The sequence below is a fragment of the Nerophis ophidion genome, linkage group LG25, assembly GCF_033978795.1.
Source record: "Nerophis ophidion isolate RoL-2023_Sa linkage group LG25, RoL_Noph_v1.0, whole genome shotgun sequence".
Lineage (NCBI taxonomy): Eukaryota > Metazoa > Chordata > Actinopteri > Syngnathiformes > Syngnathidae > Nerophis > Nerophis ophidion.
The window spans coordinates 31591686-31618833 of record NC_084635.1 but is presented as its reverse complement, the minus strand read 5'-3'; the positions used below and the strand labels follow the sequence as shown (position 1 = coordinate 31618833).

Genomic DNA, 27148 nt, shown 5'->3' with positions numbered 1-27148 from the left:
AATGTTTATTTATATAGCCCTAAATCACTAGTGTCTCAAAGGGCTGCACAAGCCACGACATCCTGGTTAGGGTCCACATAAGGGCAAGGAAAAACTCACTCCGGTGGGACGTCGAGAATGATGACTATGAGAAACCTTGGAGAGGACTGCATATGTGGGCAACCACCCCACCCCCACCTCCTAGGGCAGTGTTTTTCAACCTTTTTTGAGCCAAGGCACATTTTTTTCATTGAAATATTCCGTAGGCACATCACAAGCAGAAATCATAAAAAAATGAAACACAGTTGACAGTAAAAAGTCGTTGTCGCAATTGTTGGATATGACTCTAAAGCAGGGGTCACCAACCTTTTTGAAACCAAGAGCTACTTTTTGGGTACTGATTCATGAGAAGGGCTACCAGTTTGATACACACTTAAATAAATTGCCAGAAATAGCCAATTTGCTCAATTGACCTTTAATATATATATATATATATATATATATATATATATATATATATATATATATATATATATATATATGTATATATCTCCATCCATCCATCCATTTCCTACCGCTTATTATATATATATATATATATATATATATATATATATATATATATATATATATATATATATATAATAAGCGGTAGGAAATGGATGGATGGATGGAGATATATACATATATATATAATATATATATATATATATATATTAGGGCTGGGCAACGATTAAAAATTTTAATCGTAGTTAATCGCACCTTTTCTCTGATTAATCGCGATTAACTGCATTGTATACGCAAAGCCCAATAATGAATTCAAAAGTAGTGTGTAGTGCACCTTTATTGGAATATTCTCCCACATGAACAAAAGCGCCAAAACATTTGTTGTGCAAACACAATTTAAATCAGTCTTTGTTAAACAGTAGCAGTTAAATAGCATATTTTATGAAAATCAACTCAAAAAATGTAAATACAAACATTTAAGCTTATTGCCACTGCCAGGGTATTTAAGTTATCCTGTTTGTTATGGAAAATAAATATAATCTACATACAAATCTCTGAGCCACAATCATAACATCCGAACAGGCAATTTCTGAGGTAACAGCAGAAACATTTTTTTTATCAGGGATCTTATGTTTAAAAAACCTATATTATATTTAGTGGGCTGTTTTAGGGAATTTTTGATCAAATTATCCGTAGTAGCAATATTAATAATGTTGTGTTTATTCTGCGTAGTGCACTTAAAATAATTTTGACCATATCTAGGAATTGATATGATGGGAATTTTCCGATTGTTTGCTTGGCGCTTTGATAAACTGAACGCATCATATACATGGTACTATATTGTGATGTTATGAGCCAGGGAATAAAAGATCTACCCTACCCAGCATGCAACAGGAGTGACGAGCATGCGCGGTAGCCCCGGTATAGGTTGTGTCGTCATGACGGCATCTTGTATGTTGTGATATGCACGCTCTGAAAGCAAACGTTAAGAACTCAGCCAACACGCCTCGTCTGCATTATTCATAAATAGACAGACAACACATATACTCCGCTGCTTCACAGGCTGCTGGATGTAGCCGGCAAAGTATTCCCATGCTAGCTAGCCGGTCTAGCAAGCACGCGTCATTCAGTCCAAAACGGCCCGATCTATCCACATCCAGAATTGTCTGGCGGTCGTAAGTGATCCCGGAGTGACCACGCTGTAAGCCAGCCATGACATTTGCAGAATTGTCCGGTATTTTTGCCAAATTTTCCATCTTTACCAACAGTTCCTCGACGCCGAAGCCCGTCCGGGCGCCGCTATCTTTATAAGAAAAGGCGTTAACAAAATAAAAGCATGTAAACAACATACGCAAATGCGCGATAAAATAATTGTCAGCGTTAATAGATTGATGAGTTAACTCGTAATTAACGCATTAATTTGCCCACCCCTAATATGTGTATTTATATATATATATATATATATATATATATATGTATGTAAAAAAACGGGTATTTCTGTCTGTCATTCCGTCGTACATTTTTTTTCCTTTTACGGAAGGTTTTTTTTGTAGAGAATAAATGATGAAAAACACACTTAATTGAACAGTTTACAAGAGGAGAAAACACGAAAAAAAAAAAAAGTTTATCTTCATTTTCGACTCTTTAAAATTCAAAATTATACCGAAAAAAATGAAGGGAAAAACTAGCTAATTTGAATCTTTCTGAAAAAATTTAAAAAAGAATTAATGGAACATCATTACTAATTTTTCCTGATTAAGATTATTTTTTAGAATTTTGATGACATGTTTTAAATAGGTTAAAATCCAATCTGCACTTTGTTAGAATATATAACAAATTGGACCAAACTATATTTCTAACAAAGACAAATCATCATTTCTTCTAGATTTTCCAGAACAAAAATTTTAAAATAAATTCAAAAGACTTTGAAATAAGATTTAAATTTGATTCTACAGATTTTCTATATTTGCCAGAATATTTTTATTTTATTTTAATAATAATAAGTTTGAAGAAATATATCACAAATATTCTTCTTCGAAAAAACAGAAGCTAAAATTAACAATTAATTAAAATGTATTTATTATTCTTTACAATAAAAAAAAAATACTTGAACATTGATTTAAATTGTCAGGAAAGAAAAGAAAGGAATTTAAAAGGTAAAAAGGTATGTGTTTAAAAATCCTAAAATCATTTTTAAGGTATTTTTTCTCTAAAATTGTCTTTCTGAAAATTATAAGAAGCAAAGTAAAAAAATAAACGAATTTATTTAAAAAAGTGAAGACCAAGTCTTTAAAATATTTTCTTGGATTTTCAAATTCTTTTTGAGTTTTGTCTCCCTTAGAATAAAAAATGTCGAGCAAAGCGAGACCAGCTTGCTAGTAAATAAATCAAATTAAAAAATAGAGGCAGCTCACTGGTAAGTGCTGCTATTTGAGCTATTTTTAGAACAGGCCAGGGGGCGACTCATCTGGTCCTTACGGGGCACCGCGTTGATGACCCCTGCTTTAAAGCAAAAGCAAGAATGCACCACTATAGTTCTTGTCTCAAAGTAGGTGTACTGTCACCACCTGTCACATCACACCCTGACTTATTTGGACTTTTTTGCTCCTTTCCTGCGTGTAGTGTTTTACTTCTTGTCTTGCGCTCCTATTTTGGTGACTTCATCTGTTTTGTTGGTGTTTTCCTGTAGCAGTTTCATGTCTTCATGAGCGCTATTCCCCGCATCTACTTGGTTTTAGCAATCAAAAATATTCAAGATGTTGCTACCCTTATTTGAGGAGACATTGTTGATTGTCATGTCATGTTCGGATGTACTTTGTGGACGCCATCTTTGCTCAACAAGCTGTAAGTCTTTGCTGTCGTCCAGCATTCTGTTTTTGTTTACTTTGTAGCCAGTTCAGTTTGGAATGGTTTGAATAGGGAGGCGCACGGTGGGAGAAGGGTTAGTGCATCTGCTTCACAATACAAAGGTCCTGAGTAGTTCTGGGTTCAATCCCGGGCTCGGGATGTTTCTGTGTGGAGTTTGCATGTTCTCCCTGTGACTATGTGGGTTCCCTACGGGTACTCTGGCTTCCTCCCACCTCCAAAGACATGCACCTAGGGGATAGGCCCCTCCCATCACCAAAGACATGCACCTAGGGGATAGGCCCCTCCCACCTCCAAAGACATGCACCTGAGGGATATATTGATTGGCAACACTAAATTGGCCCTAGTGTGTGAATGTTGTCTGTCTATCTGTGTTGGCCCTGTGATAAGGTGGCGACTTGTCCAGGGTGTACACCGCCTTCCGCCCGATTGTAGCTGAGATAGCACCAGCGACCCCAAAGGGAACAAGCGGTAGGAAATGGATGGATGGATGAGTTTGAATAGGTGGAAAAAATGTGGAACTGGTAGATGTTTGAAAAATGGCCAATTCATTTTGACTAAAAACAATGTCCCGGAAAACCTGGAATTCTGGGAAATAGGGCTTTGGGAAACCAGGAGTGCTGGAAAATCCTGGAATATTTTTGAACTTGGAAGAAATGGTAGAATATGTTGAAGGTGGAATGGTTTGACTAGGTGGAAAAATGGTGGAAGTTTGAAAAATGGCCAATTCCTTTTGACTAGAAAAAATGTCCCGGAAAACCTGGGACATTTAGGCTTTGGGAAACCAGGAGCTCTGGAAAATCCTGGAATATTTTTGAACTTGGAAGAAATGGTAGAATATGCTGAAGGTGGAATGGTTTGAATAGGTGGAAAAATGTGGAAATGGAGGAAGTTTGAAAAATGGCCAATTCATTTTGCCTAGGAAAAATGTCCCGGAAAACCTGGAATCCTGGGAAACAGGGCTTTGGGAAACCCAGAGTTCTGGAGAATCCTGTAATATTTTTGAACTTGGAAGAAATGGTAGAATATGCTGAAGGTGGAATGGTTTGAATAGGTGGAAAAATGTGGAAATGGAGGAAGTTTGAAAAATGTCCAATTCATTTTGCCTAGGAAAAATGTCCCGGAAAACCTGGAATCCGGGGAAATAGGGCTTTGGGAAACCAAGAGTTCTGGAAAATCCTGGAATATTTTTGAACTTGGAAGAAATGGTAGAATATGTAGAAGGTGGAATGGTTTGAATAGGTGGAAAAATGTGGAAATGGTGGAAGTTTGAAAAATGGCCAATTCATTTTGCCTAGGAAAAATGTCCCGGCAAACCTGGAATCCGGGGAAAAAGGGCTTTGGAAAACCAGGAGTTCTGGAAAATCCTGGAATATTTTTGAACTTGGAAGAAATGGTAGAATATGCTGAAGGTGGAATGGTTTGAATAGGTGGACAAATGTGGAAATGGTGGAAGTTTGAAAACTGGCCAATTCATTTTGACTAGGAAAAATGTCCTGGAAAACCTGGAATCCGGGGAAATAGGGCTTTGGGAAACCAGGAGTTCTGGAAGATCCTGGAATATTTTTGAACTTGGAAGAAATGGTAGAATATGCTTACAGTGGAATGGTTTGAATAGGTGGAAAAATGTGGAAATGGTGGAAGTTTGAAAAATGGCCAAATCATTTTGACTAGGAAAAATGTCCCGGAGAACCTGGAATCCGGGTAAATAGGGCTTTGGGAAACCAGGAGTTCTGGAAAATCCTGGAATATTTTTGAACTCGGAAGAAATGGTAGAATATGTAGAAGGTGGAATGGTTTGAATAGGTGGAAAAATGTGGAAATGGTGGAAGTTTGAAAAATGGCCAATTCATTTTGACTAGGAAAAATGTCCTGGAAAACCTGGAATCCGGGGAAATAGGGCTTTGGGAAACCAGGAGTTGTGGAAAATCCTGGAATATTTTTGAACTTGGAAGAAATGGTTAGAATATGTTGAAGGTGGAATGGTTTGAATAGGTGGAAAAATGTGGAAATGGTGGAAGTTTGAAAAATGTCCAGTTAATTTTGACTAGGAAAAATGTCCCGGAAAACCTGGAATTTGGGGAAATAGGGCTTTGGGAAACCAGGAGTTCTGGAAAATCCTGGAATATTTTTGAACTTGGAAGAAATGGTAGAATATGTTGAAGGTGGATTGGTTTGAATAGGTGGAAAAATGTGGAAATGGTGGAAGTTCAAAAAATGGCCAATTCATTTTGACTAGGAAAAATGTCCCGGAAAACCTGGAATTTGGGGAAATAGGGCTTTGGGAAACCAGGAGTTCTGGAATCTCCTGGAATATTTTTGAACTTGGAAGAAATGGTAGAATATGTTGAAGGTGGAATGGTTTGAATAGGTGGAAAAATGTGGAAATGGTGGAAGTTTGAAAAATGGCCAATTCATTTTGACTAGGAAAAATGTCCCGGAAAACCTGGAATTTGGGGAAATAGGGCTTTGGGAAACCAGGAGTTCTGGAAAATCCTGGAATATTTTTGAACTTGGAAGAAATGGTGGAATATGTTGAAGGTGGAACGGTTTGAATAGGTGGAAAAATGTGAAAATGGTGGAAGTTTGAAAAATGGCCAATTCATTTTGACTAGGAAAAATGTCCCGGAAAACCTGGAATCCGGGGAAATAGGGCTTTGGGAAACCAGGAGTTCTGGAAAATCCTGGAATATTTTTGAACTTGGAAGAAATGGTAGAATATGTTGAAGGTGGAATGGTTTGACTAGGTGGAAAAATGTGGAAATGGTGGAAGTTTGAAAAATGGCCAATTCATTTTGACTAGGAAAAATGTCCCGGAAAACCTGGAATCCGGGGAAATAGGGCTTTGGGAAACCCAGAGTTCTGAAGAATCCTGTAATATTTTTGAACTTGGAAGAAATGGTAGAATATGTTGAAGATGGAATTGTTTGAACAGCTGGAAAATTGTGAAAATGGTGGAAGTTTGAAAAATGGCCAATTCATTTTGCCTAGGAAAAATCCCCCGGAAAACCTGGAATCCGGGGAAATAGGGCTTTGGGAAACCAGGAGTTCTGGAAAATCCTGGAACATTTTTGAACTTGGGAGAAATGGTGGAATATGTTGAAGGTGGAATGGTTTGAATAGGTGGAAAAATGTGGAAATGGTGGAAGTTTGAAAAATGGCCAATTCATTTTGACTAGGAAAAATGTCCCGGAAAACCTTGAATCCGGGGAAATGGGGCTTTGGGAAACCAGGAGTGCTGGAAAATCCTGGAATATTTTTGAACTTGGAAGAAATGGTAGAATATGCTGAAGGTGGAATGGTTTGAATAGGTGGAAAAATGTGGAAATGGTGGAAGTTCAAAAAATGGCCAATTCATTTTGACTAGGAAAAATGTCCCGGAAAACCTGGAATCCGGGGAAATATGGCTTTGGGAAACCAAGAGTTCTGGAGAATCCTGGAATATTTTTGAACTTGGAAAACATGGTAGAATATGTTGAAGGTGGAATGGTTTGAATAGGTGGAAAAATGTGGAAATGGTGGAAGTTTGAAAAATGGCCAATTCATTTTGACTAGGAAAAATGTCCCGGAAAACCTGGAATCCGGGGAAATAGGGCTTTGGGAAACCCAGAGTTCTGAAGAATCCTGTAATATTTTTGAACTTGGAAGAAATGGTAGAATATGTTGAAGATGGAATTGTTTGAACAGCTGGAAAATTGTGAAAATGGTGGAAGTTTGAAAAATGGCCAATTCATTTTGCCTAGGAAAAATCCCCCGGAAAACCTGGAATCCGGGGAAATAGGGCTTTGGGAAACCAGGAGTTCTGGAAAATCCTGGAACATTTTTGAACTTGGGAGAAATGGTGGAATATGTTGAAGGTGGAATGGTTTGAATAGGTGGAAAAATGTGGAAATGGTGGAAGTTTGAAAAATGGCCAATTCATTTTGACTAGGAAAAATGTCCCGGAAAACCTTGAATCCGGGGAAATGGGGCTTTGGGAAACCAGGAGTGCTGGAAAATCCTGGAATATTTTTGAACTTGGAAGAAATGGTAGAATATGCTGAAGGTGGAATGGTTTGAATAGGTGGAAAAATGTGGAAATGGTGGAAGTTCAAAAAATGGCCAATTCATTTTGACTAGGAAAAATGTCCCGGAAAACCTGGAATCCGGGGAAATAGGGCTTTGGGAAACCAAGAGTTCTGGAGAATCCTGGAATATTTTTGAACTTGGAAAACATGGTAGAATATGTTGAAGGTGGAATGGTTTGAATAGGTGGAAAAATGTGGAAATGGTGGAAGTTTGAAAAATGGCCAATTCATTTTGCCTAGGAAAAATGTCCCGGAAAACCTGGAATCCGGGGAAATAGGGCTTTGGGAAACCCAGAGTTCTGGAGAATCCTGGAATATTTTTGAACTTGGAAGAAATGGTAAAATATGTTGAAGGTGGAATGGTTTGAATTGGTGGAAAAATGTGGAAATGGTGGAAGTTTGAAAAATGGCCAATTCATTTTGACTAGGAAAAATGTCCCGGAAAACCTGGAATCCGGGGAAATAGGGCTTTGGGAAACCAGTTCTGGAAAATCCTGGAATATTTTTGAACTTGGAAGAAATGGTAGAATATGCTGAAGGTAGAATGGTTTGAATATGTGGAAAAATGTGGAAATGGAAGTTTGAAAAATGGCCAATTCATTTTGACAAGGAAAAATGTCCCTGAAAACCTGGAATCCGGGGAAATAGGGCTTTGGGAAACCAAGAGTTCTGGAAAATCCTGGAATATTTTTGAACTTGGAAGAAATGGTGGAATATGTTGAAGGTGGAATGGTTTGAATAGGTGGAAAAATGTGGAAATGGTGGAGGTTTGAAAAATGGCCAATTCATTTTGCCTAGGAAAATCCCCCGGAAAACCTGGAATCCGGGGAAATAGGGCTTTGGGAAACCAGGAGTTCTGGAAAATCCTGGAATATTTTTGAACTTGGGAGAAATGGTGGAATATGTTGAAGGTGGAATTGTTTTGAATAGGTGGAAAAATGTGGAAATGGTGGAATTTCAAAAAATGGCCAATTCATTTTGACTAGGAAAAATGTCCCGGAAAACCTGGAATCCGGGGAAATAGGGCTTTGGGAAACCAAGAGTTCTGGAGAATCCTGGAATATTTTTGAACTTGGAAGAAATGGTGGAATATGTTGAAGGTGGAATGGTTTTAATAGGTGGAAAAATGTGAAAATGGTGGAAGTTTGAAAAATGGCCAATTCATTTTGACTAGGAATAATGTCCCAGAAAACCTGGAATTCTGGGAAATAGGGCTTTGGGAAACCAAGAGTTCTGGAGAATCCTGGAATATTTTTGAACTTGGAAGAAATGGTGGAATATGTTGAAGGTGGAATGGTTTGAATAGGTGGAAAAATGTGGAAATGGTGGAAGTTTGAAAAATGGCCAATTCATTTTGACTAGGAAAAATGTCCCGGAAAACCTGGAATCCGTGGAAATAGGGCTTTGGGAAACCAGGAGTTTTGGAAAATCCTGGAATATTTTTGAACTTGGAAGAAATGGTAGAATATGTTGAAGGTGGAATGGTTTTGAATAGGTGGAAAAATGTGGAAATGGAGGAAGTTTGAAAAATGGCCAAGTCATTTTGACTAGGAAAAATGTCCAGGAAAACCTGGAATTTGGGGAAATAGGGCTTTGGGAAACCAGGAGTTCTGGAAAATCCTGGAATATTTTTGAACTTGGAAGAAATGGTAGAATATGTTGAAGGTGGAATGGTTTGACTAGGTGGAAAAATGTGGAAATGGTGGAAGTTTGAAAAATGGCCAATTCATTTTGACTAGGAAAAATGTCCCGGAAAACCTGGAATCCGTGGAAATAGGGCTTTGGGAAACCAGGAGTTTTGGAAAATCCTGGAATATTTTTGAACTTGGAAGAAATGGTAGAATATGTTGAAGGTGGAATGGTTTTGAATAGGTGGAAAAATGTGGAAATGGAGGAAGTTTGAAAAATGGCCAAGTCATTTTGACTAGGAAAAATGTCCAGGAAAACCTGGAATTTGGGGAAATAGGGCTTTGGGAAACCAGGAGTTCTGGAAAATCCTGGAATATTTTTGAACTTGGAAGAAATGGTTAGAATAAGTTGAAGGTGGAATGGTTTTGAATAGGGGGAAAAATGTGAAAATGGTGGAAGTTTGAAAAATGGCCAATTCATTTTGCCTAGGAAAAATGTCCCGGAAAACCTGGAATCCGGGGAAATAGGGCTTTGGGAAACCAGGAGTTCTGGAAAATCCTGGAATATTTTTGAACTTGGAAGAAATGGTAGTATATGTTGAAGGTGGAATGGTTTGAATAGGTGGAAAAATGTGGAAATGGAGGAAGTTTGAAAAATGGCCAATTCATTTTGACTAGGAAAAATGTCCCAGAAAATCTGGAATCCGGGGAAATAGGGCTTTGGGAAACCAGGAGTTCTGGAAAATCCTGGAATATTTTTGAACTTGGAACAAATGGTAGTATATGTTGAAGGTAGAATGGTTTGAATATGTGGAAAAATGTGGAAATGGAGGAAGTTTGAAAAATGGCCAATTCATTTTGACTAGGAAAAATGTCCCAGAAAATCTGGAATCCGGGGAAATAGGGCTTTGGGAAACCAGGAGTTCTGGAAAATCCTGGAATATTTTTGAACTTGGAACAAATGGTAGTATATGTTGAAGGTGGAATGGTTTGAATAGGTGGAAAAATGTGGAAATGGAGGAAGTTTGAAAAATGGCCAATTCATTTTGACTAGGAAAAATGTCCCAGAAAATCTGGAATCCGGGGAAATGGGGCTTTGGGAAACCAGGAGTTCTGGAAAATCCTGGAATATTTTTGAACTTGGAAGAAATGGTTAGAATATGTTGAAGGTGGAATGGTTTTGAATAGGTGGAAAAAATGTGAAAATGGTGGAAGTTTGAAAAATGGCCAATTAATTTTGCCAAGGAAAAATGTCCCGGAAAACCTGGAATCCGGGGAAATAGGGCTTTGGGAAACCAAGAGTTCTGGAAAATCCTGGAATATTTTTGAACTTGGAAGAAATGGTAGAATATGTTGAAGGTGGAATGGTTTGAATAGGTGGAAAAATTTGGAAATGGTGGAAGTTTGAAAAATGGCCAATTCATTTTGCCTAGAAAAAATGTCCCGGAAAACCTGGAATCCGGGGAAATAGGGCTTTGGGAAACCAGGAGTTCTGGAAAATCCTGGAATATTTTTGAACTTGGAAGAAATGGTAGTATATGTTGAAGGTGGAATGGTTTGAATAGGTGGAAAAATGTGGAAATGGAGGAAGTTTGAAAAATGGCCAATTCATTTTGACTAGGAAAAATGTCCCAGAAAATCTGGAATCCGGGGAAATAGGGCTTTGGGAAACCAGGAGTTCTGGAAAATCCTGGAATATTTTTGAACTTGGAACAAATGGTAGTATATGTTGAAGGTAGAATGGTTTGAATATGTGGAAAAATGTGGAAATGGAGGAAGTTTGAAAAATGGCCAATTCATTTTGACTAGGAAAAATGTCCCAGAAAATCTGGAATCCGGGGAAATAGGGCTTTGGGAAACCAGGAGTTCTGGAAAATCCTGGAATATTTTTGAACTTGGAACAAATGGTAGTATATGTTGAAGGTGGAATGGTTTGAATAGGTGGAAAAATGTGGAAATGGAGGAAGTTTGAAAAATGGCCAATTCATTTTGACTAGGAAAAATGTCCCAGAAAATCTGGAATCCGGGGAAATGGGGCTTTGGGAAACCAGGAGTTCTGGAAAATCCTGGAATATTTTTGAACTTGGAAGAAATGGTTAGAATATGTTGAAGGTGGAATGGTTTTGAATAGGTGGAAAAATGTGAAAATGGTGGAAGTTTGAAAAATGGCCAATTAATTTTGCCAAGGAAAAATGTCCCGGAAAACCTGGAATCCGGGGAAATAGGGCTTTGGGAAACCAAGAGTTCTGGAAAATCCTGGAATATTTTTGAACTTGGAAGAAATGGTAGAATATGTTGAAGGTGGAATGGTTTGAATAGGTGGAAAAATTTGGAAATGGTGGAAGTTTGAAAAATGGCCAGTTAATTTTGCCTAGGAAACATGTCTCGGAAATCTGGGAATTTTTGGAATGTGTCAGAGGAAAGCCCGCGATACCCAAATAGGCTGAACAGTTTGAAGTTGGAACAGCATGAATCGGATAAAAAATGTGAAAGGTAGAGCGCGCCAAAATCTGGAGAAGAAGTTGATTAATAAATGGATGCATTTTGGTGTAGAAAAGCATGTGTGAATGTTTTGGAGCATTCACACACTGATAATGTTAAGTGTGTGTCACGTGGTGTAATAATAATAATGTTAAGTGTGCGTCACGTGGTGCAGGTGTCCTCCGACCAACAACATGGACACCTGCAGACAACGAGCCGAGTCAGGACGAGACGGCAAATCTCACAAGAAGAAGGCGTCTCCCCACCTCAACACGCCATGCAGCGAAGAAGGAGAACGCAAGCCTAAATTCGTAAGTTTTCACACACTTTTGTTAAACTTTGCCTATTTTTTCTGCCTAAACTAATACAGTCAAGTTGTAGGGGGATTTGCACAGGTGTGCGGACATGGCAACCTGCACTTTGGTTTTTCTGAGAGTCTGGTTGCCAGATGTGAAAAGACATGGTACAATTAGTTTTGAATCGTATTTTTGAGGAGAGTATTCGTCACACTCAAATTGACGATACTGTAGAGCAGAGGTCCCCAACCTTTTTGTATCCGCAGACCGGTCAACGCTTAATAATTTGACCCGCGGCCCAGGGGGGATCCTTTTTTTTATTTATTTATTTGATTTTTTTCCTTTGTCATGAAAAAGGGACGTTTTTGTCATGAAAAAGGGAGGTTTTTGTGGTTGATGCACTAATTGTAAGTGTATATTGGGTTTTTTATGCTGATTTAATAAAAAAAAAAAATAAATAAATAAAAAAAAAATATATATATATATATATAAACTTTAATAAAAATTAATACGAAATTATTCTGCGGCCGCGGCCTGGTGGTTGGGGGCCACTGCTGTAAAGCACAGCTGTCAAACTAAAGGCCCAGGGGCCGGTTGTGGCCCGCCACTTCATTTTATTTGGCCCAGGGGGGATCCTTTTTTTTATTTATTTATTTGATTTTTTTCCTTTGTCATGAAAAAGGGACGTTTTTGTCATGAAAAGGGGAGGTTTTTGTGGTTGATGCACTAATTGTAAGTGTATATTGGTTTTTTTTATGCTGATTTAATAATAAAAAAAATAAATACAAAAAATATATATATATATGTATAAAATTTAATAAAAATTAATACGAAATTATTCTGCGGCCGCGGCCTGGTGGTTGGGGACCACTGCTGTAAAGCACAGGTGTCAAACTCAAGGCCCAGGGGCCGGTTGTGGCCCGCCACTTCATTTTATTTGGCCCAGGGGGGATCCTTTTTTTTTTTTTTTTTTTTTTTTTTTTTTTTCCTTTGTCAGCCCGATTGTAGCTGAGATAGGCGCCAGCGCCCCCCGCGACCCCGAAAGGGAATAAGCGGTAGAAAATGGATGGATGGATGGATGGATGGATGAAAAAGGGACGTTTTTGTCATGAAAAAGGGAGGTTTTTGTGGTTGATGCACTAATTGTAAGTGTATATTGGGTTTTTTATGCTGATTTAATAAAAATAAAAAATAAAAATAAATAAAATATATATATATATATATATATATATATAAACTTTAATAAAAATTAATACGAAATTATTCTGCGGCCGCGGCCTGGTGGTTGGGGACCACTGCTGTAAAGCACAGGTGTCAAACTCAAGGCCCAGGGGCCGGTTGTGGCCCGCCACTTCATTTTATTTGGCCCAGGAGCGGGGATCCTTTTTTTTTTTTTTTTTTCCTTTGTCATGAAAAAGGGACGTTTTTGTCATAAAAAAGGGAGGTTTTTGTGGTTGGTGCACTAATTGTAAATGTATATTGGGTTTTTTATGCTGATTTAATAAAAATAATAAAAAAAAAAATATATATATATATATATATATAATTTAATAAAAAATAATACAAAATTATTCTGCGGCCGCGGCCCGGTGGTTGGGGACCACTGCTGTAGAGCACAGGAAATAATATGTATCAATAAAGTATTGTAACTTTTCCTACTAAATGTATTCTTTCTTTCTATTTTAGTACTCCATGTAATCACAAATTATGTTAACTTTAATATTGTCTAATTATGCAAACATATATTTTCAAACATTCACACCAATTGTTTTAATAGAAATAAATACTAATAATGATTTCAAAGCAAGTTATCCATTAAATTATGCAATGTAAAAGTAGCAATAGATTTCATGGTGCAATTGTGAAATTTACTGTGGTTTTTACATTATTTTTCTCTAAATAGAAAAAAATGGTACTTTTTTTCTGTAATAAACTGTTGTTTGACATTTATAGTTGTACAACAAAAAATATACAGTTGTTGATTTGCGGTAAAAACTAACTGGCAGCTCAGGTGCCAAAATTGTACTGCAAAATTGCAGTTTTTTTATTTACAGTTAAAAAAACAAAAACAATTACACAGTACAATTCTGGCATTTGAGCTGTTTTTTTCCATAGTTTAGCCAGATGTGCGACTTATACTCAGGAGCGACTTATGTGTGAAATTATTAACACATTACCGTAAAATATCAAAAATATTATCTAGCTCATTCACGTAAGAGACTAGACGTATAAGATTTAATGGGATTTATCGATTAGGAGTGACGGATTGTTTGGTAAACGTATAGCATGTTCTATATCATGGGTGTCAAACTCTGGCCCGCGGGCCAAAACTGGCCCGCCGTGTAATTTAATTTGGCCCTTGAGGCAATATCAATTTTGCATTAGATCTGGCTCGCCAGTGTTATACAGCGTCTGTGCCGCTGTAACACCGCATTCACCGCTAATACTCATACTTGCAAACCCTCCTAATTTTCCCGATAGACTCCCAAAGTTCAGTGCCCCTCCCGAAAATCTCCCGGGGCAACCATTCTCCCGAATTTCTACCGATTTCCACCTGGACAACTATATTGGGGGCGTGCATTTAAGGCACTGCCTTTAGCGTTCTCTACAACCTGTCGTCACGTCCGCTTTTCCTCCATACTAACAGCGTGTCACATAATATTTGTGGCTTTTACACACACACACACACGCACAAGTGAATGCAAAGCATACTTGGTCAACAGCCATACAGGTCACACTGAGGGTGGCCGTATAAACAACTTTAGCACTGTTACAAATATGCGCCACACTGCTAACCCACACCAAACAAGAATGACAAACACATTTCAGGTGAACATCCGCACCGTAACATAACAGAACAAATACCCACAAACCCTTGCAGCACTAACTCTTCCAGGAAACTTCCAGAAAACTGACCAATAATTAACATTTTATTCATGCATTTTCTCTTGCTACTTCAAGGCTTGAATGTTTGGTTCATTCATTATTGTTTTTTTATTTTCAAATTTATTATTAGCCTTTGGAAAACAAGTGATATTTACCTCGGGAGATTGCAAATAGAAAAACAGACATAAAATGTTTATTTCAATTTTATTTGATATGCCATTGATATTCTTTTAATGATTATTATTATTTGAAACTGGATTTTGCATGTCACTAAAGTTATATAAGCCTAGCTTGTTCAATATTTAATGCAAAACTTGTTTGGGTCTTTAATAAAGGGTTAATTTGTTCAACCTTGGCCTGCGGCTTTGTTGTGTTTAAAATTTTGGCCCACTCTGTATTTGAGTTTGACACCCCTGTTCTATATGTTATAGTTATTTGAATGACTCTTACCATAATATGTTACATTAACATACCAGGCACCTTCTCAGTTGGTTTGTTATGCCTCATGTAACGTAAACTTATTCAGCCTGTTGTTCACTATTCTATTTTTTATTTTAATTTGCCTTTCAAATGTCTATTCTTGTGTTGGGTTTTATCAAATAAATTTCCCCCCAAAATTCGACTTATACTCCAGTGGGACTTGTATATCAATCAATCAATCAATCAATGTTTATTTATATAGCCTTAAATCACAAGTGTCTCAAAGGGCTGCACAAACCACAACGACATCCTCGGTACAGAGCCCACATAAGGGCAAGGAAAAACTCACACCCAGTGGGACGTCGGTGACAGTGACAATGATTAACCTTGGAGAGGACCGCAAGCAATGGATGTCGAGCGGGTCTAACACGATATTGTGCAAGAACAATCCATTATTACATTAATTACATATATTTTGGGTCACGTTACCTGCTGCGGCCCAGTGGTTGCGGCCCAGTGGTTGGGAATTGTTCATTTTAGATATTTAGGGACGGCGTGGCGCAGTGGGGAGAGTGGCCGTGCGCAACCTGAGCGTCCCTGGTTCAATTCCCACCTAGTACCAACCTCGTCATGTCCGTTGTGTCCTGAGCAAGACACTTCACCCTTGCTCCTGATGGGTGTTGGTTGGCGCCTTGCATGGCAGCTCCCTCCATCAGTGTGTGAATGTGTGTGTGAATGTGTGTGTGAATGGGTAAATGTGGAAGTAGTGTCAAGAAAAGCGCTATACAAGTACAACCCATTTATCATTTATTTATCATTTATATTGTAGTTGGTTGCAATACTGCATAAAATATCTAAAACATTTATATTTCTCGGTGATGAAAAAATTGTATGTTTTTTTTTTCCTTTTTCATTATGCATTTTCTGCCGGTGCGATTTATACTCCGGGGTGATTTATAACCCGAAAAATACGCTACTTTTTTTTTCCATGCTTGTATTGAGATTTCCTTTCTCCCTTGACAGTTGAGTGGATTATATAAGAGGAAGGTTACTTTTCAAATATAGATATTTACATTGAATGTTTTTTCCTGGACCTTAATTTCAATATTTCACCAAAAATATCAATAATTAAGCAATTAAAACACTTGTATAGTGATACAGTTTTAAGCCATATCGCCCAGGCCCATACACTTATGGGAGATAAAGTTGCTTATCTTGCATTTATCCCTGATTGACTTCCCACATCATTCCAGTAGGTGGCAGTATAGGACCAGAAAAGTAGGCAGTTTCTCTTTCAAGCCCACTCTGTATTATGGATGTTTTCATGCAGTAAAAAAAGGAAATTACAATAAAATATGCTAATGGGAGGTGTTAAAAATGTGTTTAGGAGGATTTTATCTCTCCCTTGGGGTCAAGGTGAAATGAATGAGAATGTATTTATTTTGTCGTGTTTAACACTCGTTTGTTTCAGATGTTTTTCTACTTTTTTTTTTTTTTTAACCATCTGCTGAATGTTGCAAAGATTAATTACTTCACCCAGCAAGGTAAAAATGCTTGCGCTAATGAGTTTGTGTTTATTATTAACTTTTACAATTAAAATGCTAAGTAAATCCAAGCTGGGGCTAAATCAGCCAATTTTGACGAAAAACAAATTAACCATGATTGTTCAAAGTTAAAAATAAAAAGGCAGAATTATACACGTAATCTAAATATTAAAATGAACATTAAAGTGACTTGTGATGTTCTGCCTGCTGTGTCGATTTAGTAAAGATGCATACGTTTTATAAGCTGCACACCTGTTATATTAAGATGGCATTTACATGTTTAAATTGTTGCTCCCCCTAGTGTTTATTTTTGTACACCAATGCAAAGATACTGCAGTAAAATTATGATATTGCAATCGGTCTGATAACAACATAAAACCTTTATTAAAATTGTATCGGTCTACTTTTAAAAAGTCCAATGTAAGAACTCTGATACTGTGATAACAGGTTGTCTACATTTGAGACTTTTAGTTTAGTCTTAACTTCAAAACAGTAAAACTGAGCATGCAGAAATAAACTAAGTCAATATAAAGTATATGAGATGCAAAATAACTTCTCTGTGACGTTCCAAAATAAGAGAAATGCATTAAAGCAAAAGTGCTAGCTTGATGCTAATTTAGATGAGATATGGCGTAAACATGCTACAGATGAGAAATTTTACATGTGGATTTCAAAAATTCCACATTATGTAATAAAAACTATAACTAAGGTGCATGTTACAGCCAAACGGACCATACTTACAGTACAATCACTTTGTAGGACTCAACAAAAGACAAGACTGGCACATTCAACCTAATGGCGAAGGCTACTCACATACTTGTTGGTCACAAAAAACATTCATGAAGTTTGGTTCTTTTATGAATTTATTATGGGTCTACTGACCGTCTGACCACAGAACTTTACCCCAGTAGGTCTTATCTTTGTCCATGTGATGTCAGATGAAACTAAAATGGAGCTGATTGCTCACAATACCCAGCACTATGTTTGGAGGAGAAAAATCCCAGGAACACCATGCCCACCGTCAAGCATGGTGGTGGTAGTATTACGCTCTGGGCCTGTTTTGCTGCCAATGCAACTAGTGCTTTAAATAGAGTAAATGGGACAATGAAAAAAGGAGGATTACCTCCAAATTCTACAGGACAACATAAAACCATCAGCCCGGAGGTTGGATCTTGGGCGCAGTTGGGTGTTCCAAAAGGACAATGACCCCAAACACACGTCAAAAGTGGTAAAGGAGTGGCTAAATCAGGCTAGAAAGAAGGTTTTAGAATGGCCTTTCCTAAGTCCTGACTTAAATGTGTGGACAATGCTGAAGAAACAAGTCCTTGTCAGAAAACCAACAAATTTAGCTGAACTGCAACAACTTTGTGAAGAGTAGTGGTCAAAATTTCAAGCAGAAGCTTGTGGATGGCGACCAAAAGCGCTTTATTGCAGTGAAACTTGCCAAGGGACATGTAAGCAAATATTAACATTGCTGTATGTATACTTTTGACCCTGCAAATTTGCTCACATTTTCAGTAGATCCAAAACAAATTCAGAAAATAACCAAACTTCATGAATGTTTTTTTGTGACCAACAAGTATGTGCTCCAATCACTCTATCACAAAAAAATAGAAATTATTGGAAACTCAGGACATCCATGACGTTATGTTCTTTACAAGTGTTTGTAAACTTACTCTATATACATTATGTAATTATATAGTATTATGTATGATATATACCAGGGGTCGGTAACCTTTTTGGCTGAGAGAGCCAAGAAGCCAAATATTTTAAAATGTATTTCCCTAAGAGCCATATAATATTTTTTATAACACTGAACACAACTAAAGGCGTCCATTTTTAAGTAAGACCAACATTTCCAGAGTATAATAAGTCTCTTATTCTTTGTAGTAACATTGTTATTCTGAAGCTAACTGTGGAGGGGGCGTGGCCTGCGGGCCTGCAGCAAAGCGGGATGTTGCCAGCACCGGCTTCGAAACCAGCAAGAGGTGCGTAGATGGCCCACCTGGGCCTTGTTATCTAATCACATGTCGCTCTGTTATAAGCAGCAGCCAGGAAGAGAGACGGGGTTCGGGCTGGAGCGAGAGCGCGAGTGAGGACGGAAGAGAAAAAGACAATTGCTGCAAAGCAACTGACAGAAAAATAAAACAATATTGTAACCCTATAACAGGCAAACCCCACACTAACCAATAATAAATAAATTACTTCTTACCATTTACGCAACTTCTTGAACATAAAAATGCATGAGAATTTTTTTATATTTTGAACGTTGTTTTTAACACTGTGATTACAAGTGGAATTATTCATTACTTATCCTGTTCAGCAATATCAGCTCAGAGTTATCCGAGAGCCAGATGCAGTCATGAAAAGAGCCACATCTGGCTCTAGAGCAGGGGTCGGGAACCTTTTTGGCGGAGAGAGCCAAGAAGCCAAATATTTTAAAAGGTATTTCCGTAAGAGCCATAAAATAATTTTTTTACACTGAACACAATTAATCACATACATTTTTAAATAAAACCAACATTTCTAGAGTATAATAGGTCTGTTATTCTCTGTAATAACATTGTTATTCTGAAGCTAACTGTGGAGGGGGCGTGGTTTGCGGGCCTGCAGCGAAGCAGGGTGTGCCAGGACCGGCCTCGAAATCAGCGACAGGTGCGTAGATGGCCCACCTGGGCCTTGTTATCTAATCACCTGTCGCTCTGTTATAAGCAGCAGCCAGGAGGAGAGACGGGGTTGGGACTGGATTCAGAGTGCGAGCGAGAACGAAAAAGAAAAAGACAATTGCTGGAAAGCAACTGAGAGACTTATTGAAAAATAAAACAATATTGTAACCCTGGACCAGGCTCTCATGTCGGTGCTTGGTGGTCTGAAGAACCCCCAGGAGGGCAAGCCCCACACTAATAAATAATAAATAAATAACTTTTTACCATTAACGCAACTTCTTGAACAGGTGCGGTAGAAAACGGATGGATGGATTAAAAGGCAGGAGAATGTTTTATATTTTGAACGTTACTTTTAACACTGTGATTACAAGCGGAATTATTCATTACTTACCGTGTCAAGCAGTGTCAGCTCAGATTTATCTGAGAGCCAGATGCAGTCATCAAAAGAGCCACATCTGGCTCTAAAGCCATAGGTTCCCTACCCCTGGTATATACTATTGATATTTTAGTTCTTTGGCGGGCACTAGGACCATGCTCTCACCCAGCTGGTATGGGTTCAGAGTCTTCTTGGGTACACTGTTGAGTGCAAATTGAATTGTTTCAGCCTTCTCATGTCAGCAGTCTTGGAATAAAGACCTGAAATAAACAGCAACGGCGTTTCTTATTTGTTTATTTTGGGCATTTGCCACATCGGTGACCCCGACGTGATCCAAAGCGACAGATGCGAGGAAACACACTGTTGCCGCTTCTTTGAGGTCTTTATTCCAAGACTGCCAACACAAGAATGATGATACAATTCAATTTGCACTTAAAAGTGTGCACAGAAGACTTCAGTACCAGCTGGGTGAGCGCATGGTCCTAGTGCCCGTCACAACTCTCTAATTTGTAGGACTATTAAGTTCCTGGAATTCTTGAATAGAACGACAAAATAGTTTGCAGTTCATTCCAGACTCCCCTCAAACACTTCTACCCAGCTCATGTGATCAATTGAAGAAGCATTTTCCACATTGTCAAACTAAAACAGGTAAACAAAAAAAGTATGTAATATACATTTTATGGCCACCTGCCTAGACTCGCATATGAAGTTGAAGTGCCATCCCATTCCTAACCCATATAGTTCAATAAGATGTTGGTCCACCTTTTGCAGCTATTACATTTCAACTCTTCTGAGAAGGCTGTCCACAAAGTTGCGCAGTGTGTTTATAGGAATTTTCCACCATTCATCCAAAAGCGCATTGGTGAGGTCACACACTGAAGACCTGGCTCTCAGTCTCCGTTCTAATTCATCCCAAAGGTGTTCTATCGGGCTCAGGTCAGGACTCTGTGCAGGCCAGTCAAGTTCATCCACACCAGACTCTGTCCTCCATGTCTTTATGGACCTTGCTTTGTGCACTGGTGCACAGTCATGTTGGGACCACAAAGTTGGGAGCAGGGAATTGTCCAAAATGTTTTGGTATCCTGGAGCGTTTGTGATTGCCGCAGCCCAAAAATGTTCCTCAGATTTTTCAGAGAGAAGCTGCAAAAGTAGATTTTTTTTTTTAAACTTTTTAGTTGTTTTTAAAAATAAAAATAAAACAATCAATTAAATTGTGAATAAAAAAATTATCGATAATTCAAGTGTTCTTTGTAACCTTAACCTCAAAAAGCACAGGATTTTAACAACAATTGTATGAATAATATTGATGTTTTAGTCATTTTACACAATACAGACTAAAAGTAGATACAAGGTTGCAGTTTAAACATAAATGATCTTAGAGGTATGTTTCTTAGTAGTCACTCCCTTAAAGATTTTGCAAGCTTTATTTCTAATTGCTGCGGCCAAAAAATGCCTAAATTCTTGTCAGCCTTTTCAGAGAGAAGCAGCAACATTAGTTTTTTCATTTATTTATGGTGGGCTTTTTTTAAAATTAAAACAATAAATAAACTTGTGATTAACACATTTATCAATAATTCAAATGTTCTTTGTAACGTTAACCTAAAAAAGCACAGGATTTTAACAACAATTATAGGAATAATGATGTTTTAGTCATTTTACACTATACAGACTTAAACGTAGATACAAGGTTGCAATACAAACATAAACAAGCTTAGAGGTATGTTTCTTAGTAGTCATTGCCTTAAAGATTTTGCAGGCTTCATTTCTGATTGCTGCGGCCCAAAAATGCCTAAATTCTTGTCAGCCTTTTCAGAGAGAAGCAGCAACATGTGTTTTCTTTTATTTATGGTGGGGTTTTTTAAAAATAAAACAAATAAACTTGTGATTAACACATTTATCAATAATTCAAATGTTCTTAGTAACATTAACCTAAAAAAGCACAGGATTTTAACAATTATAGGAATAATATTGATGTTTTAGTCATTTTACACTATACAGACTTAAAAGTAGATACAAGGTTGCAATACAAACATAAACGAGCTTAGAGGTATGTTTCTTAGTAGTCATTGCCTTAAAGATTTTGCAGGCTTTATTTCTGAATTGCTGCGGCCAAAAAATGCCTAAATTATTGTCAGCCTTTTCAGAGAGATGTAGCAACATTAGTTTTTTCTTTTATTTATGGTGGGCTTTTTTAAAATTAAAACAATAAATAAACTTGTGATTAACACATTTATCAATAATTCAAATGTTCTTTGTAACGTTAACCTCAAAAAGCACAGGATTTTAACAAAAATTGTATGAATAATATTGATGTTTTAGTCATTTTACACTATACAGACTTATAAGTAGATACAAGGTTGCAATACAAACATAAACGAGTTTAGCGGTATGTTTCTTAGTAGTCACTCCCTTAAAGATTTTGCAGGCTTTATTTCTGAATTGCTGCGGCCAAAAAACGCCTAAATTCTTGTCAGCCTTTTCAGAGAGAAGCAGCAACATGTGTTTTCTTTTTTTTTATGGTGGGGTTTTTTAAAAATAAAACAAATTAACTTGTGATTAACACATTTATCAATAATTCAAACGTTCTTTGTAACGTTAACCTCAAAAAGCACAGGATTTTAACAACAATTGTATGAATAATATTGATGTTTTTAGTCATTTTACACTATACAGACTTAAAAGTAGATACAAGGTTGCAGTACAAACATAAACAAGCTCAGAGGTATGTTTCTTAGTAGTCATTCCCTTTAAAGATTTTGCAGGCTTTATTTCTGATTGCTGCGGCCAAAAAATGCCTAAATTCATTTCAGCCTTTTCAGAAAGATTCAGCAACATGTGTTTTTTCTTTTATTTATGGTGTTTTTTTAAAAAAATAAAACAATAAATTAACTTGTGATTAACACATTTTTCAATAATTCAAACGTTCTTTGTAACGTTAACCTCAAAAAGCACAGAATTTTAACAACAATTATAGGAATAATATTGATGTTTTAGTCATTTTACACAATACAGACTAAAAGTAAATACAAGGTTGCAGTATAAACATAAATGTTCTTAGAGGTATGTTTCTTAGTAGTCACTTCCTTAAAGATTTTGCAGGCTTTATTTCTGATTGCTGCGGCCAAAAAACACCTAAATTCTTGTCAGGCTTTTCAGAGAGAAGCAGCAACATGTGTTTTCTTTTTTTTATGGTGGGTTTTTTTAAAAATAAAACAAATTAACTTGTGATTAACACATTTATCAATAATTCAAGCGTTCTTTGTAACGTTAACCTAAAAAAGCACAGGATTTTAACAACAATTGTATGAATAATATTGATGTTTTAGTCATTTTACACTATACAGACTTAAAAGTAGATACAAGGTTGCAATACAAACATAAATGATCTTAGAGGTATGTTTTTTAGTAGTCACTCCCTTAAAGATATTGCAGGCTTTATTTCTGATTGCTGCGGCCAAAAAAGGCCTACATTCTCGTCAGCTTTTCAGAGAGAAACAGCAACATTTTCTTTTTTTTAATTTATGGTGGGCTTTTTTAAAAATAAAACAATAAATTAACTTGTGATTAACATATTTGTTATCAATAATTCAAATGTTCTTTGTAATGTTAACCTCAAAAAGCACAGGATTTTAACAACAATTGTATGAATAATATTGATGTTTTAGTCATTTTACACTATACAGACTAAAAGTAGATACAAGGTTGCAGTATAAACATAAATTATCTTAGAGGTATGTTTCTTAGTAGTCACTCCCTTAAAGATTTTGCAGGCTTTATTTCTAATTGCTCCGGCCAAAAAATGCCTAAATTCTTGTCAGCCTTTTCAGTGAGAAGCAGCAACATTTGTTTTTTCTTTTATTTATGGTGGGGTTTTTAAAAAATAAAACAATAAATTAACTTGTGATTAACACATTTATCAATAATTCAAATGTTCTTTGTAACGTTAACCTAAAAAAGCACAGGATTTTAACAATTATAGGAATAATATTGATGTTTTAGTCTTTTTACACTATACAGACTTAAAAGTAGATACAAGGTTGCAATACAAACATAAACGAGCTTAGAGGTATGTTTCTTAGTAGTCATTGCCTTAAAGATTTTGCAGGCTTTATTTCTGAATTGCTGCGGCCAAAAAACGCCTAAATTCTTGTCAGCCTTTTCAGAGAGAAGCAGCAACATTTGTTTTTTCTTTTATGTATGGTGGGCTTTTCAAGAAATAAAACAATAAATCAACTTGTGATTAACACATTTATCAATAATCCAAATGTTCTTTGTAAATGCCTAAATTCTCGTCAGTTCACTGGAACTAATGAGCCAAACCCAACTCCTGAAAAACAACCCTACACCATAATTCCTCCTCCACCAAATTTCACACTTTTTCTTATAGTAAAGCCAACAGTTGACATTGGAATATTTAGGAGCGAGGAAGTTTCACGACTGGATTTGTTGAACAGGCGGCATCCTATGACAATTCCACGCTGGAAATCACTGAAAGCTGCCCATTGTTTCACAAATGTTTGTAGACACAGTCTCCATGCCTAAGTGCTTGATTTGATACAAGTGATTAGGACACTTGACTCTCATCATTTGGATGGGTGGCCAAATACTTTTGGCAATATAGTGTACATACTGATAGTATTGGATCCGTATTGTATGGGCCAGTAGTCAAAACTTTAATACCGGTATATCAAAAGGGAAAAAGAGGACTAACCTAAACAGGCCTGGCAATGTTTTGTATGTTTTGGTCTGAAATATAGCGGCCATTATATATTTCCTGTATATTTGCATCCTTTCCAGTTGCAACGTGGGCTCCTTTTCCAAGTATTTGATGCACCTTCCTTTTGTTTTTGTCTGTCCCTCCACGTGCAGCACCTCCAATTTAGAAATCTCACCGATGACGTGGTAAGACACAGAAATAACGGAAACAATTCTTCCGTCGTCTTGGCTGCCAACTGTCACTGTTCACTAACACGACTAATTTTCTGCATTTATTCACAAAGCCAAAATCGCCAGAGATCGTCTAACCCGGGGGTCGCCACAGTGGCACTTTGGAACCTTTTCAAAAATGTATGAAAAAGGTGTAGCTAAACCTATATACATTTTGTTTTAATATGGTTTCTGTAGTTGGACAAACTCGCCCAAAAAACTTTTTAATTGTTAGAAATCCCACTGTTTATATTAAACATGCTTCACTGATGAGAGTATTCAGCGAGTGCCATTTTCTCCTACTAATTTTGGCGGTCCTTGAACTCACCGTCGTTTGTTTACATGCACAACTTTCTCCAACGCTGCCACAGAAAGACGTGTTTTTTGCCATCAAACAATTTATGCTGTGCGTGAATGCACAAGGGCGAGCTTTGTTGATGTGATTGACTTGTGTGGAGTGCTAGGGGGCATAGCTCGGTTGGTAGAGTGGCCGTGCTAGCAACTTGAGGGTTGCAGGTTCGATTCCCGCTTGTGCCATCCTAGTCACTGCCATTGTGTCCTTGGGCAAGACACTTTACCCACCTGCTCCCAGTGCCACCCACACTGTAAATGTAACTTAGATATTGGGTGTCACTATGTAAAGCGCTTTGAGTCACTTGAGAAAAGCGCTATATAAATATGATTCACTTCACTAAACAGGCATATTTGCATGACTGCAAGCTAATCAATGCTAACATGCTATATAGACTAGCTGTATGTACATATATATTTAAGCTCATTTAATTTCCTTTATTTATGTCCTCTGTGTGTTTATCGTATCTGCATGTAATATTGGCTGCATTTCTGATAGCTGTTTGTGTGCCATGTTGTTCCAGACCACAGCAATTTTTACCTAGCTTACAAGGATTGCAATACATCCGTTTGAAGAAGACAACCTTCCGTTTCATTTAACTCGGACACACACATCTATACCTTTTAGCCATTCTGAACCAGTTTTTCCAGTAGATTTCTCACCCTCTGAGAAGTTTTACTCATGTTTTCCAGTGTTGTAAAAATGTGTAGAATACATATTACATTTCAACATTTCTGCCAATGAAGATTTGCGTCAGCCTGCGACAGTCATTTTGATAGAAGGCTAATATAGACACTTACATCATGTGTTGTCTTCATTATATAAGAGTTTTAAAGTCATTTTGATAGTAGGCTAATATAGACACTTACATCATGTGTTGTCTTCATTATATAAGAGCTTTAAAGTGGAACATTATCACAATTTCAAAAGGGTTAAAAACAGTAAAAATCAGTTCGCAGAGGCTTGTTGTATTTTTTGAAGTTTTTTTTTCAAAATTTTACCGGTCCCGGAATATCCCTAAATAAAGCTTTAAAGTGCCTTATTTTCGCTATCTTCGAAACCACTATCCATTTCCCTGTGACGTCATACAGGGCTACCAATACAAACATGGCGGTTACCACAGCAAGATATAGCGACAATAGCTCGGATTCAGACTCGGATTTCAGCGGCTTAAGCGATTCAACAGATTACGCATGTATTGAAACAGATGGTCGGAGTATGGAGGCAGATAGCAAAAACGAAATTGAAGAAGAAATTGAAGCTATTGAACGAATAGCTATTGACGCTATTCGGCCATAGCACGGGTGTACCTAATGTGTGGCCCATAGCATGGCTGCCTTATTAGCATCGCCGGTAAAATGTGCGGACCAAACGATCAGGACTTTCGCATCTTGTGACACTGGAGCAACTTAAATCCGTCGATTGGTAAGTGTTTGTTTCGCATTAAATGTGGGTATCTAGTTTCAAATGTACATACAGCTAGCGTAATTAGCATGTTAGCGTCGATTAGCGTAGCATGTTAGCATCGATTAGCTGGCAGTCATGCCGTGACCAAATATGTCTGATTAGCACATAAGTCAACAACATCAACAAAACTCACCTTTGTGATTTTGTTGACTTAATCGTTGCAAATGCATCTGCAGGTTATCCATACATCTCTGTGCCATGTCTGTCTTAGCATCGCCGGTCAAATGTGCAGACACTCTGGTACATTCAATGGGGGTCTGGCGGCAGATTTCTTGCCAGTGGTGCAACTTGAATCCCTCCCTATTAGTGTTGTTACACCCTCCGACAACACACCGACGAGGCATGATGTCTCCAAGGTTCCAAAAAATAGTCAAAAAAACGGAAAATAACAAAGCTGAGACCCGGTGTTTGTAACGTGAAAATGAATATGGCGGGTGTGTTACCTCGGTGACGTCACGTTCTGACGTCATCGCTAAAAGACCGATGAACAGAAAGGCGTTTAATTTAAATTCACCCATTTAGAGTTCGGAAATCAGTTAAAAAAATACATGGTCTTTTTTCTGCAACATCAAGGTATATATCAGGCATAGGGAACCTATGGCTCGGGAGCCAGATGTGGCTCTTTTGGTGACTGCAACTGGCTCTCGGATAAAACTGAGCTGACATTGTTTGACACGATAAGTAATGA

The 27148-nt window shown here is 37.4% G+C and overlaps 1 protein-coding gene across 1 annotated transcript in view; it reads left to right on the top strand.

Moving 5' to 3' along the window:
* Positions 1-27148, top strand: part of LOC133542850 (protein diaphanous homolog 3-like) — a 359695-nt gene that overhangs the window by 329 nt on the left and 332218 nt on the right. The window contains exons 2-3 of the mRNA XM_061887061.1: positions 11703-11838; positions 24585-24617. Of these exons, the coding sequence (XP_061743045.1) occupies positions 11703-11838; positions 24585-24617 (169 nt within the window). The remainder of the gene's footprint in view (positions 1-11702; positions 11839-24584; positions 24618-27148) is intronic.